Consider the following 16,996-nt stretch of genomic DNA (forward strand, 5'->3'; position numbering starts at 1 on the left):
GTTTATGTATAGAGCGTTAGAGCAAACAAAAAGAATAATGCTTTACTCTAGCGTTTTCGTCGTAATTTTTTTTTTCGATTTAATTGGAAAAAATACAATATTGATCACACTGATGAAACTAAACCTAACCTAACTTTTACAGAAAACTGGCCTGGATATCATCATTAATAAGCTTTACACACGAGTTATTTTTATGGGATCATTGAGGAGTTGTCATCAGGATTATGGTTAAGGAGATAGAGACTGACCTTTGTTATGCATTAATTGATATCGTACCTGATAAAAGAGATAACTAACTGAAACATTAGATAAGCTTCCTTCTATAACAAGAGCAACAGCATGAGGATTTACAGTATTTCACGTCTTGACTGCCACCTCAACACAGCTCTTCACTTGTTGCTCCAGGTATTAAGGCAATTAGTTGTCACTGGCATACCTCCGTGGGAATATAGACAGGTGAGGAGTTTATTCTTTATGTTTACACTAGAAATGTCACCATTACACTCGCACAACCAAGGAAGAGACGACGAAATAAAAAAAAGAGTAATTTTTTTGCTGAATTCCGTGACATATTACAATACTTCTTCCGTTAAATATATGAGTTTGGAGAGTGCAGTGTGTGGCAATGTGTCTTTTCAAAGCAGAACTTAATTTCTATAACGACGACACAGAACCATTATCATAAAAAACGGGATTCTTACTAACCATTAAATAAAAAAAAAAAGATTCTCACTGTAAAAAAAATAATAATGAAAGAAGTTGAAGATAATTAGGTTGAGTGTTTTAAGTTATTACTGAAGGGGAAAAGACTAAGGAGAAACATCGGTCAAGGCTTCTGCTCTTCCGCTCATACATAAAGGTTAGAGGAAGATGAAGTCTTTAAGGGGGAACATATGGTCACTCATCTTCTAACACTAGGAAAACCTTTAGTGTGTGTGTGTTGAAATATACAAACTGTAACAATTATTATTTTTTATCATAGCGGGTTCTTTAACAAGGGGTAATTACCGTTAAAAAAATCACAACCAAGAAATATATTAAATAAACTGTTTTTATTTACACGTAAGCTACAGTATTCCCTATTCACAACGTTTTCCTTCTGAACAATAAGTTATTTCCTGCATCCCCTTCATAAAAAAAAAAGCGCTAATTCTGATAGATTCTGATTGATTATGGAATGTGTTTGTTTATTTACCAGGTATTGTTAAGACACATTATCGACTTTGTAATAAAAAAAGTGATTAAATTCTGTAGATAGAAGAGAAAAGGGTATTTGGATACACGAGCAATTTGGCGTGTCATGGTGAGTGTTCAGTTGACTGATAAACAATGCTCTCGGCCTCCGGACACTTGATGGAGCGTAGGGAAGCTTTTGGGTCACTGTTTAGTCTGAGTGTGTGTTTTAGGAGGCAGAGGAGCTGAAGTGATGATTGAAGGCGTTTTGAGTGAGTGTTAGACGCTGTTGAGGGACATTAGGTATATTCTGTAATGTTTATACATGACAGTTTTCTTTGATCTTTTTATAAATACAAATGATCGTATAGGTTAATAAAATATATCGAGTAATTATATTTTATTTATTAATGATAACTCGATGACACACTGAGGAAAGATAGAAGAAAATAAGTTACTCTTGCGTCCAGATTTTAGCGTCCTAGTTGAAAAAGCTCCTGAGATAAAACTTGGATTAGGAAGAAAACAAATAAATAAAGATATGAAGCGGTGTATATAAAACATGGAAAGAAAGATTGGAGGTTGAACTGTGCCCTCGGTAGTATGTTAATAAAGTGTTATCCGATAAAGTTACTTATCATAATGTACGCCGGTGTACTAGTCCACACACACACACACACACACACACACACACACTTATACTTAATTAATTACTTGTCAGAGATTGATGTTATGGCAGTTAAGCGCTGACCGCACCAAATGCTCCCCTTGTGTTTGTGTGTTCGCAGGGTTTTGTTTGCTCTCCATTAGTGGTAAGTAACATGACGCTGTGGTGATGGCTGGAGTGCCACTGTATAGTTAGTTGAGAATAATGTAGAAAAGGTTCATAATTAGTACAAAAGAACATAAGAATGGAGGAAAATGCAGCGGGTGGTCCATTCTGGGCAGTCTCGTTTACACCCAACCGATTGAAACTTCTCAGCGAATTCGAGTTAATGATAGTGTTGGGTACCTTGTTCCATTCATCCACTACTCTATTCCCAAACCAGTGTTTACCTATATCTCACCTAAGTCTAAATATGTCTAATTAAACACCATTACTACGAGTTTGCTCTTAGTTAGATAGTTAAAGTACATGTTATAACACCTTTGTTTAATCCTGATCTCCGTTTATACACCTCGATCATATCGTCCCTCACTCTAATTCTCTCAAGGGAATGCACATCCAGATGCTTGAACCTGTCTCTATACTTAAGGTTCTTAATGCCCGGCATTAGTCTTGTTATCCTCCTCTGTATGCTTTCTAGTGAATCAATATCCATCCTGCAGTGCGGTGACCAAAACTGAACCACATAATCCAAGTGAGATCTCACATACGCGAGATATAGTTCAAGGATAACATCGCTAGTCTTGACAACTAATTACCCTTGTATCGAACATAAACGCATTTCTGCCTTCGTTTAATTAAGGTTCCTATTTATCATTACCTCTAAATCTTCCTCAGTAGTCAGATTTCTGTATTCAAATATCAAGGTTGTTTACTTGATTGCTCGTTTCTCGGTTTCCATTTCCCAATCTTGGTACTTTACATTTTCTCACACTGAATTTCATCTTCCATTTTTCAGACCCCAACAAAAGTTTGTTTAGATATTCCTGTAATTTTTCGGTGTCATCATATTTCATTACAGTATACGGCCTATTTTGTGTCGTCAGCAAATTTTCTGTCATCTTGTGTGACTTCTCTGCACTAAAGTTTTGGCCACTGATGTAATTTTAGATCCTATTCATCTTTATAATTATTATTATTATTATTATTATTATTATTATTATTATTATTATTATTATTATTATTATTATTATTATTATTATTATTATTATTATTATTATTATAATAGATAAGAGACATTCTGTCATTAGATATTGTCGGGTTGTGACTAGAGCAATCGCCGAGAGCTTGATATGAATCTTGCTGAGAAAAACAAAAACTCAATTGAAGGTTTTTATTTTTTATGTATTTATAGTAACACGTTCTTGAACTATTAGTCATTCCTTATTACAAGTTAGTATCAAGTGCGTGTGGTCTTGGCCAAGGTCAAGTAACTTTGATTTTTTTTTTTTTTTTATTGGGCACCCCCCTACATCCTTGTGTAAGGTGAAGCGCAGAAACGTTTACAGCGCTCAACAGGGAAGCATGCTAAGTTCATGTGTTATGATTGTTTATCAGACCACAGCTTACAGCCCAGAGAATTACAACACATATAGCAGGGAGTACTGTACAGTGTACTGCCTCGTGGTACCCCCACTTACCAAGTTGACACACCCTACGTCAGGACCCAAGAGACCTGACCTCGTCCACTAATTGCTTGAGTTAGCCGGGTGACCTACAACCACACCTTGGTAGAGGTCGATCGCCGGCTGGGTCTCCCCCATATAAAGGCCCTGTCCCGTCCAGAGCCTCTTTCGACTCGTCTCTCTCTCATTTGGGTCGTCATTCTGTTCGTTCACACAGAGTCACGCGCTCGTCCTTCCCCCAGGGCGGGAGGGAGACCTCTCGACCAGACCCCTGCGTCACCAGCTAAGCAGAGTCTCCCATAGGAGACAGTCCAGCAGCACCCACTGGGCTTCCCTCAGGCCACACGTGAGTCTTTGTCAGAGCTATCCATAGGGTGAGTTACCTACTGTGGGAAGTGTACTCATTTCATGTTTGTGTCCGAGAGTCAGTGTCTAGTAACGTAAATATAATGTTTCGAGTAATGTGTCCCTGCCATGTATGTGCTAGTAACGTCGATATAATATTGATATTAATGTGTCTGTGTCATTGAGTGAATTAATAAATAGTTGTATCGAAGTGGTGTTTGAGCAGTTGTCCCTTAAGAACGTATAAGATAATATAAGTGTAAATAACTAACCGGCCACGCTACCAAACTTCCTCTCTTTACATCCTACAACTAAATATTCTATTCTATACGTCCTACCTTTTTTAAAACCCCTCATTACACATGTTTGCCTTTATGTCTCATGAGTTAAGGGCGTAGAAGCCTGAATAGTCAAGGGCGTAGAAGCCCGAAGAGTCAATGGTTTATGTCTAAGCAAGTTATTGGAAGCTCCAAACACTTGTCCCTGAATACGAATTCGTAACTTTCGATTTACAGCAGGTACCTACTTTGCTACTAGGTGAACAGGGACCAAGGGAGGCCGGGAAGTGTGTCCGAACAACTTTCCACCGGCCCGAGAATCGAACCCATGACTTCTCGCTTGCAAGGCGAAAAGCGGTACCGTTCCACCCACCGGCGCCCCCAGTAGCTTTGATCCGTCCGTCGGTGTGTGAGGGATCAACTAGTGATTCCGACGGCCTCCCCAAGAACACTTCCCCGCCTTATTAATTGTAATGTTTATAATGTGTCCTCTCATGATGTGCTGTTGTATGACGTATTTTTTATTTTTTGTTTACTCCCACAGGTCGAGCTAAGCAACAGGTACTTCCACAGGACCAGTTCTCCCCAGCCTTGTAGCACCTATCCAGACATACTCATGATGTAACACAGAGTTTTAATTATCACGTTCCTGAGAATCTTAAGAGAAAACGTATTACAGTAGGTGATCAAGATGTGTATTTCTTCACTTAAGAGAATCACACCACGAGGAAGGTGATTAAAGAAGAGTTTGTCACCTCTTTGGGTATATTGTTTATCCCCAAATAGTAAACAGAATACCTCACTGACGTTTCCATTGTCGTCGTAAACAAGAGGACGTCAACAGCATTCAAGATGGTTAACATATTCAGGAAGAACCGCCGGACACTACACATTGATCACAGTATGGACGGCGTGATACTCCACCCCATGAAGAAGGATTCTCTCAGCGCCAGTTCCATCTCTACTATTTCTGGCAGGTAGGAACTATCTCCTGAGGTGGGTTATATTATGGGTAGGAACTATCTCCTGAGGTGGGTTATATTGTGGGTAGGAACTATCTTCTGAGGTGGGTTATATTATGGGTAGGAACTATCTCCTGAGGTGGGTTTTATTGTGGGTAGGAACTATCTCCTGAGGTGGGTTATATTATGGGTAGGAACTATCTCCTGAGGTGGGTTATATTGTGGGTAGGAACTGCCTCCTGTCGTGTGTTATATAGTAAGAAGGTACAGAGTCCTTTGGAGGATAAATCGTGACTCCTTCCCTATGACATATTTTGTCTCTTACCTGGCAGTATCTGTCTTCTCCAGCAGGAGAGTTTTACCTACACCAATTAGTTTCTGATTCGTCCGACAAGGAAATGTTTTATCCATTGGCAGGATAGCAATTGATTATAATGCATATCAAATTCACTGTAGTTGTACGCTTAACTCCACTCTGTACACACACACACACACACACACACACACACACACACACACACACACACTACATCCTTGACCACCGAAGGGTCAAGACGTACCTGGCGCTCCTCTCAGAGCAGCCAGGTCAACTGTTATGTTGGCCCATACCAACCCCTTCCCCTGAACCCTCCTCCCCACCGGAATATCAACATGTTCTGCCAGAAGTTACTATTTCATTTAGGAAAGGAACGGAACCAGTGTTAAACAGAGGTGAACAGTGGTGAACAGTGCTTAAGTCAGTGAGAACAACTCAACAGTAACAGTGGTACCCAAGTTGACCTTCACACAGTGAGGTCCCAGGTACCCAGTGATAACGGCCCGTGATAACCAGTGATGTGTTAATCCGTCTACGATAGGAAGGCCTGGGGCCACACCTCACTCATATAACACCATCTGTGAGGGAATTACTACACCACGTGAGGCCCCTCATAACACCATATGTGAAGGAGTTACTACACCACGTGAGGCCCCTCATAACACCACCTGTGAGGGAATTACTACACCACGTGAGGCCCCTCATAACACCATCTGTGAGGGAATTACTACACCACGTGAGGCCCCTCATAACACCATCTGTGAGGGAATTACCACACCGCGTGAGGCCCCTCATAACACCATCTGTGAGGGAATTACTACACCACGTGAGGCCCCTCATAACACCATCTGTGAGGGAATTACTACACCACGTGACGCCCCTCATAACACCATCTGTGAGGGAATTACTACAGCACGTGAGGCCCCTCATAACACCATCTGTGAGGGAACTACTACACCACGTGAGGTCCCTCCTAACACCATCTGGGAGGGAGTTACTACACTACGTTTTTGCTGTTCAACACCTACATTAATCTGTATGTTCACTGTATGTTCCTTCACCTTTCTCTAATGAAGGCTTTTGTTAAACCACCAATGTATGTAATAAGTCATTTATGTCCAATGTATATTTTCAGCCTTCGGGCTGCAGAACTTTTTCAATAAACCGTTAATTATTATTATTATTATTATTATTACACACACACCCTCTTAACTTTACTTCACTGTTTCTTGCTACGCTTCTCTTCTATCCCCTTTCTTTTCCTCCGCCTTTTGTCCTCCCCCCTTCTCTCATTACCCCCTTCTCTTCTTAACCCCCTTCTCTCCTTACCCCCTTCTCTTCTTAACCCCTTCTCTCTTTACCCCCCTTCTCTCCTTCCTCCTTCTCTCCTTCCCCCTTCTCTCCTTCCCCCTTCTCTCCTTCCCCCTTCTCTCCTTTCCCCTTCTCTGATGGGTGGTCTTGTTGTGTGATAGGGACAGTCCTCCCGCTTATGAGGAGAACCCGGCCACGCTGAAAGAGACCCCGGAGGAGAGGAAAGCTCGCTTGCGGTCCCATAAGGTCATCTATGTCATGATGTTCGCATTAGGCATATCCATCTCTGTCGGCCTTAATGTTTGGCCCTATCTTCATGAAGAGGTAAGTCTGTGTGTGTGTGTGTGTGTGTGTGTGTGTGTGTGTGTGTGCGCGCGTGTTTGCGTTTGTGTGTGTTAACCATGATTTTCTCTCTCCTCACTCCAGCTTGTACCAACAGCCAAGAAGATCTCTTTGGGGTGGGTCTCAGCAGCAAGCCCGCTGGGACAGATGTTAGCCGCGCCTCTCCTTGGTCTGTGTGCAAATAAAACGGGAAAGATCAAGTAAACTATGCACCATCACATTAACTAAAAGTTTAGGAGTGAAAATTAGGTCGAGGTTCTCTTGTCAGAAGAATTGTACTGGGCATAAGAATACGGTGTCCCCTCATTACCAGCCTCCCTGACATACTCATTAAGCACACTGTATACCAAGCCTTCGGTGGGCAAGGAGGCACTCGATCGCCTGTAAAGTTAGGTACTCATTCACAGGTGGGTGAACTGGGAGTGCCACAGGGTCAAACTAGCAACCCTTATGGCATGAAGCAAGAGCTGTTTCCACTGGCCCACCGCATCTCTGTGTAAGGTTGAGAAACACATTATCCCACTGTCACCTTTAAATCAAATGTCACATTCCATTTCAGTCACTATTAGGTTAAAGTGTATTAGGTCACAGGAGTCATCAACTGGTCACCATCAGAAAGTGGGTCATTATCAGGTCATGAGCAGTATCGTTATTTGGCACTTTTAGGTCAAGTCAGTCATTACTCAGATACAGTATATATTGGAAGTATTCTTAAGTTTTACAGAAATCTACAACTAATAAAAGCTACATACAGACACCCAACAATGAAGGAGATATTTCCATTATGTATTAACGATAAAAACAAAAAGTTAAAATAGGGTCAACTCTTTCTTTTATCATTAATACATAATGGAAATATCTCCTTCATTGTTGGGTGTTTATGTAGCTGTTATGGGTAGTAGATTTCTGTAGAACTTGTACGGTATACTATCTTGTAGTATAAAGATCATTACTGAAGGCGTTCTTGTAGAAATATAGAATGGAAATAGTTCACTCGATGACCCAAAAAGCAATCTGGTTTAGATATAATACTGGTATCTAGCCAGCTTACTTCTCTTTCTTTAGCTCCCCTTTCTTCTGATTAACCTTGATAGGTAATGCAAAGACAAACATAGAAATGTAAATATTCTGTTGTACTTGGTGGCCTGTACAGAGTGGTAGCTTGTTGCCGAGGTGGATTGTGGTAAGGGAGTGGCCTCTACAGTGTGTGTTCTTTTATACAAAAATATGGCATGATGGAAGCCTGTTGTGTCGTCATACAGCGAGAACAACAACAGGATCGTTATGATTGAAGTCGGTGTAGTTGAACAATGTGGATAGTGTAGCTGGAGATCAGCTGTCATGCACATTTACCAGGGTAGCAGGGCAGCAGAGTACAAACTTGGTAAAGTTGGTAATCCTACTATTACTACTTTGCTATCACTCGGAATCGAGTATGACGATAATCCATCCATGATACAATGGTATTAGTTATTAGGGATGTCACCTTCATTGGTGAGTTTTGTGGTGACTAAAGAGGCCGATATGGGACCGGCAGAGTCGCTCACATTCGTTGCACATGTGGAGGACTACATCTGCTGTGGGAGGGGCGGTTGCAGCGTCTTTCCAGCGTTGGCGCTTGTCTGCCTCGGTTTGCAGTCGGGCTAACACGAAAGTATTGACACTTTCTCGTGTGGGGCTCCTCCAAGCGTTGTGATGTGGAGTAATCGTCTCCCAGGTGAGGGGGTCGATTTGGCACGTTTTCAGGTTTGTCTTAAGACTATCCTTATTCCTCTTCAGTTGCCCGCTGGCGTTACATTTACTATTCGTGAGGTGAATGTAAAGTAGCTGCTTTGGCAGTCTACTGTCGTCCATGCGGGTAACATGGCCAGTCCAGTGTAGTTGTTCATGGATAATGGTAGCCTTGATGCTCCTACAGTTGGTGTCAGCAAGAATACGGACATTGGTTCTCTTGTCCTCCCAGCGAACACGGAGAATGGAACGTAGACTACGTTGGTGAAAGGTTTCAAGTGCCTTGAGGTGCCTCCTGTATGTGACCCATGTTTCACTGCCACTTTGAAGATAATTTCAGCTCCCTACAGCTGAAGACACGGTTTCGGAGTCTGCCAAAGGCTTGAGATGCACATCTGATCCGATGCTGAATCTCTACATCAATGTCCGCGGTGGTGGACAGGTGGCCGATATACCGAAACTATGTAACATTAGAGAGGGTTGTACCGTTAAGCTGGATGGATGGTGGAGGTGTGTCTGAACCAGGAGCAGGTTGAAAGAGAATCTGAGTCTTACGTACATTCACCTCGAGGCCGAAGTGTGCATACGCATCTGCGTAGGTGTTCAGGATCTCCTGTGGGTCGTGTTCAGTGTGAGCTACAAGGGTGAGGTCGCCTGCATACTGCAGTTCAATAATGGAATCTCCCGACACCTTTGTTCTTGCCTGGAGTCATCTTATGTTGAAAAGACCTTTCATCTGGTACTCGATGTCCACCCCGCCAGCTAAATTGGCACTGGCCCGAGTAAGGAAGGCAGCCAAGAAAATGGAAAAGAGAGTTGGTTCCAGTACACCCCCTCGTTTAATCAACTTTGGGATGGGGAATAAGTCGGACTGGGTGCCATTGTGCAAGACACTGCCATTCATGCCATCGTGGGGTTGCATTACAATGGAGATGAATTATTGTGGGCAGCCAAAACGGCTGAGGGTCCACCAGAGGGCTTCCCTGTTGACCGAGTCGAAGGCCTTGGTTAGGTCAATGAAAACCATACACTGGTCACAATGCTGTTCTCTGCACTTTTCCCGTATCTGGCGGGCAGCAAAATATCATGTCAGTGGTGCCACGTGATGGTCTAAAGCTAGCTACAGACAACAGCAGGATCCTGCGCTAGTTGCCACTGTCTGATAGGTTTCCCTTGTTCTTATAAATATTAACGATGGAGGCGTCTTTAAGAGCTTGGGGGATTTCTTTCTTTTCCCATAATTATATTCTCCAGGAGAGAGGAGAGATGACTGGTAAGCAGAGGTCCTCCTGCTTTATACACCTCGGCTGGGATTCCATCAGGCCCCAAGGCTTTATTTTTCATCCGTTTGATGACAGTAGCTACCTCATCCAGAAATGGAGCATAGCTCAGGTGGGTCAGCTCTGGATGCTGAGGGACCTGCTGGGCAGTCAGGACATCCACATCAGTGTTTCGGTTAAGCAGTGAAAGGTAGTGCTCTTTCCATCGCTGAGTGAGGCCATCGTCTTTAATTATGGTATTTACCATCGGATAAGTGGAGGGGGGCCGCGCCATGAGTGATTGGCCCATAAAATGTTTTAGTGGAATTGAAAAATTCACGCATCTTGTGCTGATCTGCAAATTTTTGTGTTTCACATGTTTTATTTTTAAACCAGTCGTTCTTTAGATTGAGAAGTTCCCACTGGGCTGCCGCTTTCTTCCTGCGGAAGGTATCAGCTTTGGTCCGAGTCTGAGGGTTCTGCCAGTCAGTTAAAGCAGCAGTTTATCATCGATGAGTACATTGATTGCCGGGTCATTTTCATCAAACTAGTCCTGGTGTATTCTTACGATCTGGCCGAAGGTCTCTCTGCAGGTTTTTGTCATGACAGTCTCGAGAATACCCCATTTGACACTGGGATTTGGGTTGTTTGTTGTCGGGTTGTTTATCAGCCCATGTTCGAGCTGCTCACTGAAAGCATGTGTTACCGCTGGATCCTCCAGATGCTCAGTGTTAAAATCTCTTCTGGAGGCTTGCTGCCTTCGCCATTTTTGGGCGACGTGAAGTGAGAGCTTGGCTCTGACGAGCCGATGATCAGTGTCGCAGTGGTCCAAGCCATGCATGGCACGGATGATGAGGACATCTCGGCGATCACTTTCTCTGACAATGATATAGTCAATGAGATGCCAGTGTTTGGATCGTGGGTGTTGCCATTAACCCTTGAACTTGTCGGCCTTCCTCAACAAGGTATTGGTGATTGTGAGGTTGAGTGCAGCATACTTGCTGAGGAGGAGAAGGCCGTTGGGATTACACTTGCTTCGTCAATTTTTCCCTATGGTTCCCTGCCAAATGTCAGCATCTCTGCCAACTCTGGCATTGAAGTCACCAATGAGCACAACCTTGTCTTCTCTGGGATAGAGGCTAGCACTCTGTCGAGGTAGGCGTAAAAGGCCTCCTTATTGTCATCCTCGGCATCCAGTGTTTGGGCATATGCACTGATGAAAAAGGCATGACGTGAGTGATTCAGTGGGATTCGAAGCGTCATGAGGCGCTCGTTGTTCTCAATAGGCATTTAAGTTAGCCTATGTAGGATGCGTTGGCTGATAACAAATCCAACTCCATAAATGCAGTTTCTCTCTGCAGCAGGCTTACCCTTCCTGAAGAGGGTATAGCCAGATCCCCGTTCTGTGAGTTGACCCTCATTTGGGAGCCGGGACTTACTAATGGCTGCAATGTCGATGTTATACCTAGCCAGCTCTTTGCCACAAGGGCGGTTCTTCTTTCAGGACGCTCATTTGTGCCAGTATCTAGAAGGGTCCTGACATTCCATGCAGCGACCGTAAGAGGTTGTATAATTTGTTTTTGTTTGGATCTGTGATTTTGATTGTTTTCGACCACATAAGAATGACCTTACTGGGTCAGGCTGTTTTTTTAGGTAGGCAATGTTTAGGGCGCCTTTTCTGGCCCCCTCCCCATGTGGGGTGAGCAGAGTGGCTCCTCGAAAGGGCTGCTCAGTTTCACAGACAGAACCGGATTGCACTGCTGCCTAGATCCCAGTGCATAAACGACCATCTTATCTGTGCCGCCCATGTGTAGAGTTGTGACTAGAGACTCCTGGCAGTCATCCTTGCTTGTCCCCGTCGCCATAGGACTTTTGGGGGTATTGGGGTTTTGATGATGATGAGAGGTATGATGAGCTGGATGATGGCTGCGCGTTAATTGATTTATGTGGTGAGGCTGGAGCGCAGGCTGCAACCACACATCTTGGCTCTCCCTTTTCCTGATCCAGTGGTGCAAGTGTTGCAATGACTGGGGAGAGAGAGAGAGTTCCAATGGACTGCCAATAGCCCAGTTTGTTGAGTTTTGCCTCGGTAGCCTGTCCATCAGGCGTTGCCTTCGTCCTCCTGTGTAGTCATTGGGCTCCCATGGTAGTCACCTCTTTCGCCTTTACTCCCGTACCCTTATACCTGCCAAAGTTAATCGGCAAAGCAGCGGGGCAGTGGTTGGTAGGTGCCAGGACATGTCCACATGCCAGTGGGCCTATGCTCCGTCCCTCTGGGGTCCACTGCTACTCCGAGATCCCCTGCTGGTCTAGCCTGGGCCCACGAGGCACCCAGTTACTGTGTGTTCCCACGAGGAGGCACAGCAGGAGTCTTGATGGTGAGGAGGCTGCGTACTGGCAAGGGAAGACTTGTGCAAGCTGCTTCCCTGTTCACCACGAGGGCTAGCCAGCGGTGGCAGCTGAAAGCGAGAGGGAGCAAGCAGTGCTTGCATAAGAGGAGGAAACATGCACTGAACAGGTAAGATAACTAGGGTTATATAGTTCTCATTATAGCTGGAAAGGTACTGGTCTTAGTTCTGAAGGAGATGTGGTATAGCCGGCCTCAGTCAACCTGGGAGAGAGGGAGAGAATGATTTGGTAATAGCAGTGTGATATGATGATAACATATACTAGGCGGAAGGTGCCATCACACACGATGCACCCATGTCTAACCTAACCTAATCAAACTCAACCCAAACAAATGCAACAAAACCTAACCTTACCTAACCTGTAGCAAAATTTCGCTTTCTGGTTATTTTCCAAACACCCACTACGCGTTGTGGTTAGTTTTCGCTCTTTGAGCCCAACATATATACACTGGAACACCTTGTCTTTACGGTATCGATTGTTCATTGGCTAAATAAATGACAAGCTGAATTCTAATTGGCTATACAATATATATAAATTACTACCTGAATTCTAATTGGCTGGAGGAATATAATTGTTATTTTTACTTGGCATTTGTTATTATGAAGCGTCGGTACATTATAACTATATGACTCGCTAATTCCCTCCCTCCCTCCCTCCCTCCCTCCCTTCCTTCCCTTCCCTCCCTCTCCCCTTCTCTACCTCTCCCCTTCCTCATCCCTCTCCCCTTCCCTCCCCCACCCTCTCCCCTCCTTCCCTCTCCCCTTCCCTCCTTCCCTCTCCTCTTCCCTTCCCTCTCCTCTGCCCTCCCTCCCTCCCTCCTTCCCTTCCCCCCTCCTTCCTTTCCTCCCTCCTTCCTTCCGTCCCTCTCCCTTTCCCTCCCCTCTCCCTCTCCCATTCCTCCTTCTCCCCTCCCCTTTCCCTCCTTCTCCCCTCCCCTTTCCCTCCTTCTCCCCTCCCCTTTCCCCTCCCCTCCCCCTCCCCTCTCCCCTCCCCTCTCCCCTCCCCTCTCCCTTCCCCCCTCTCCCCTTCCCCCCTCTCCCCTCCCCTCTTCCCTCTCAGCATGACCGTGAGTTATAAAGGCGTTTCTTTGCACCACCGCCGCTTCGTCATTTGGTTACCCTCACCAAACTGGAAATGACTTGTGTGTGAGGGGGGGGGGAGAGGTGGGGAAAGGGGAGGAGAGGCAGGGGGCAAGGAGGAGGTAATAGGAACAAAAATTACATAATAATCTACCTTTACCTGACCTTTCCTCACATCATCTTCCTCCTCATTATCACACTAACTCCCTCCTACCTGTCAGCTCAATAGCCAATCACAAACTCATTTACCCCTATGCCGTCAACTCCACGGCCAATCATAAGTAAGTCAATAACTCGTTTACCAGCGCTCAATTCCGAGTTTAAATTGTATACAAATATGTGTGGTAAATATTGACTTTCTTGAAGGTTGCATGTTTGTTTATGAATGTTGCTGTAAATTAGGCACTTATTGGCCGTTGAAAAAGTTTAGTGCTTGTGTATGTATGTAATAATACTAATAATAATAATATTAATAATAATATTAATAATAATAATAATAATAATAATCCTAGTGTGAAGCTGAGAGCATGAATATGACAGGAAACAAGAGGCAAGCAGATAGAAGTCACCCCACACACTGTTGCAACACCACAAATTCTTGAGCGTGCTAAGGTCAGCACTGGTGTCAATTTATCACGGTTGAAGACTGGTCATCCTACCGCTGCCACCATTTATTGGGACTCCCAGACAGTTATACAAACTACAATATACAGTAATATGTCATCATATTTCTACATCTATACTCCTGGCAATGGTGAAATTTACTATTTCAATGAGACATCGCTTTACTATCAAAAGATAATAAAACTGTATCTAAATTAGGTTAACTAAAATTAAATTAGGCTAATTAGCTTTAGTAACAATGCTATTCACATTTATTTGATACAAATATCTTCCCACCTCCTCTCTCTCTCCCTCTCTCTACAGACCTTTCTGTATCTTCACTGTGCTTCTAAGTTTGTTCGGCAACATTATGTACGCTTTACTCTACGCTTTTAAGGGCCTGGGAGAGTGGGCGCCTTACTACGCTTTAGTATTCTGCAGGTTCATCATTGGCATCAGTCAAGGTAAGTGAGTGTGTGTGTGTGTGTGTGTGTGTGTGTGTGTTACACATGAAAAAATATCAAATGTGGAAATATGCGACACAAAATAAATGCTGTTCTTCACAGCTGTTGGGACGCTGTGTCGAATATACCTGTCGTCTTCGACCACCACTGAGGAATGCACCTCTTCCCTCAGCATGCTCTCCGCTTTCATGTCTGGAGGGATCGTCGTAGGCCCAAGTAAACCATTTTTTCTCCCCCCTTGTCTCTACCATTTAATCACTCCAGTTATTATTTTCTTCTTCATTATTGTTAAATTTCGTTTGCGATCAATTAGGTATAATTGCTTGTCAAGACATCTCACGGGTTGAAGGTTATGAAAAATATTTATCCATTTCCCTCCCCCCCCAAAAAAAGTCTAGCATCTTAATGGCTGATAATAACACGTAGTATCTCCCTATAGTAATGCAGGCTCTGTTTACCTTGGCGCTCCCTGAGAACATACCCAGCGGTGTTGACTGGTTTGTGTGGAACAAGTACACGGCGTCGGCGTTGTTGTCAGCTGCCATGTGCTTCATCTGCCTCCTCCTCCTCTCCCCCTGTATCTTCCAAGTGAGTCACATGGACCTTAATGAGACTCTTTGCTGGGTGCTGGGACGAGACTGGCTGGGTGTTGGGATGAGACTGCTGGGTGCTGGGACGAGACTGGCTGGGTGTTGGGATGAGACTGCTGGGTGCTGGGACGAGACTGGCTGGGTGCTGAGATGAGACTGCTGGGTGCTGGGACGAGACTGACTGGGTGCTGAGATGAGACTGCTGGGTGCTGGGACGAGACTGACTGGGTGCTGAGATGAAACTGCTGGGTGCTGGGACGAGACTGGCTGGGTGTAGAGATGAGAGACTGGTTGTAACACACCCCTAACACACAGTAACCCACCCAAAACACACATCCATAACACACAATAACACCGATGTCTATCATAACATTGTGTCTGGTGTTGTAATTAAGACTAAGTAAGAAAAACATAATGTAATAATTAAAGGGTATACGATTGTTTTAGCTGCAGTGATATAGACAAAGTTGTGATTCATGGCTGACTTTAACAACCCTTACTATTATTTGTATTTAAATCAAGTTGTCTTTCCCGTTCTTATATTTTATTTTTATACGGCTTTGTTTTGATGTCTGTTTGTGTGTTTCTTCTTCAGAAATACAACTCCCCGCCTTAATGTATTACACTCCTCCAGGTTGTTTGTAAAATTCCAATATTTATGCAATAATGTCTCTCTCTCTTTTATCATTTTACAGGAATACAATATTGCCGCTAAGAAACGGAACTTGTTGAAAGAATCCAGAAAAGAAGATGAGGGAATGAAGCTGCCTAAACCAGATTACCTCGGCCTTGGTGGCATCTTCTTCAGCCGTTTCGGTCTTCTCTTCATCGGGGTGCTGGTGGAGACCTTGATGACGCCTATGGTCATGGATGAGTACGCCTGGACAGAGAACAGAGCTATGGTAATTATGGGTATTTCCACAAGCGTCATATCCCTTTTGAACGTATTCACCTATGGTATCACTGCTGTCATTGTCAAGAAGTTTGATGAGAGACTCGTCATGATTCTCGGGGGTTTCCTGCCTGCCACGGTTGGGATGTTCCTCTTCTTGCCGTGGGGAAACGGTGTCATTCCTATGCAAAAATGTGACTTAGACAATGTAACAATGAGCACGACTACTGAAGCCACAACTGATGTGATACAACTATACGATGCGAACTATCCCAGTGTCAAAACTATATTGTTCAGTGACAATGACCCCAGTGACTGTACACCTGGATGTCCACAAAGCCAGGTATGGTGCACCTACACACCTCAGCTACCTGAGGCGCAGCTCTTTGTAGCCTTCTTTATCGCCTTCAACAGTTTCCCTGTGGCACAAGGCACCATGCTTGGCATATTTTCCAAGTTGTTGGGGCCAAAGCCCCAGGGTGTGTGGCAGGGTTTACTTAGTAACTGTGGGAGTCTCGCCCGTATAATAGGCCCCGTCGTTATCTCGTACGTGTACGAAGAATTCGGCACCAGATGGTGCTTCGGTATTTTGACTGGTGTGTTGACCACGGCACTACTGGAGTTGTTTCTGCTCTTCAACCATCTGACACCAATGAAAGTTCAAAGCGTGAAGGAAACACACGCTTACGACGGCCCGGCAGCTGAGAATCCTTAAGAAATAAACTAATTTTAATAAACTTGTCATACTTATCTTTACCTATGTAAGTTAAGTATATGTATATTGCTGTCAAACCAACTGGGGTCTACCCTAACCAATATTTATTTTTTTTAACATAGAAACAACTTTACATTGAAAAATATGCCTGATCGTTTGGGCATGATTTATATAGAATGAATCATTGGCGATTGCAACTGTATATTTTTTTCCGTGCAATAAAGGTGAATAGAGA

The 16,996-nt window shown here is 44.0% G+C and overlaps 1 protein-coding gene across 7 annotated transcripts; it reads left to right on the top strand.

The window, feature by feature from the left end:
* Nucleotides 1–325: 325 nt before the first annotated feature.
* LOC121876205 (major facilitator superfamily domain-containing protein 8-like) lies at nt 326–16,996 on the top strand. Of its 7 annotated transcripts, none has more exons than XM_042381182.1 (9): nt 326–405; nt 3,683–3,811; nt 4,633–5,065; nt 6,839–7,001; nt 7,104–7,219; nt 14,425–14,564; nt 14,667–14,780; nt 15,004–15,152; nt 15,850–16,996. In XM_042381182.1, the coding sequence occupies exons 3-9, from the start codon at nt 4,941–4,943 to the stop codon at nt 16,759–16,761; spliced, it is 1,719 nt and encodes a 572-aa protein (XP_042237116.1). In that variant the 5' UTR covers nt 326–405; nt 3,683–3,811; nt 4,633–4,940; the 3' UTR covers nt 16,762–16,996. The 7 variants fall into 7 exon arrangements, with proteins under 7 accessions (XP_042237116.1, XP_042237118.1, XP_042237119.1 ...); XM_042381185.1 differs by having other exon boundaries at nt 346–456; nt 15,037–15,152; XM_042381181.1 differs by having other exon boundaries at nt 347–456; nt 3,683–3,839.

This window comes from Homarus americanus, unplaced genomic scaffold (genome assembly GCF_018991925.1).
Source record: "Homarus americanus isolate GMGI-L3 unplaced genomic scaffold, GMGI_Hamer_2.0 scaffold34921, whole genome shotgun sequence".
NCBI classification, from domain to species: Eukaryota; Metazoa; Arthropoda; class Malacostraca; order Decapoda; family Nephropidae; genus Homarus; species Homarus americanus.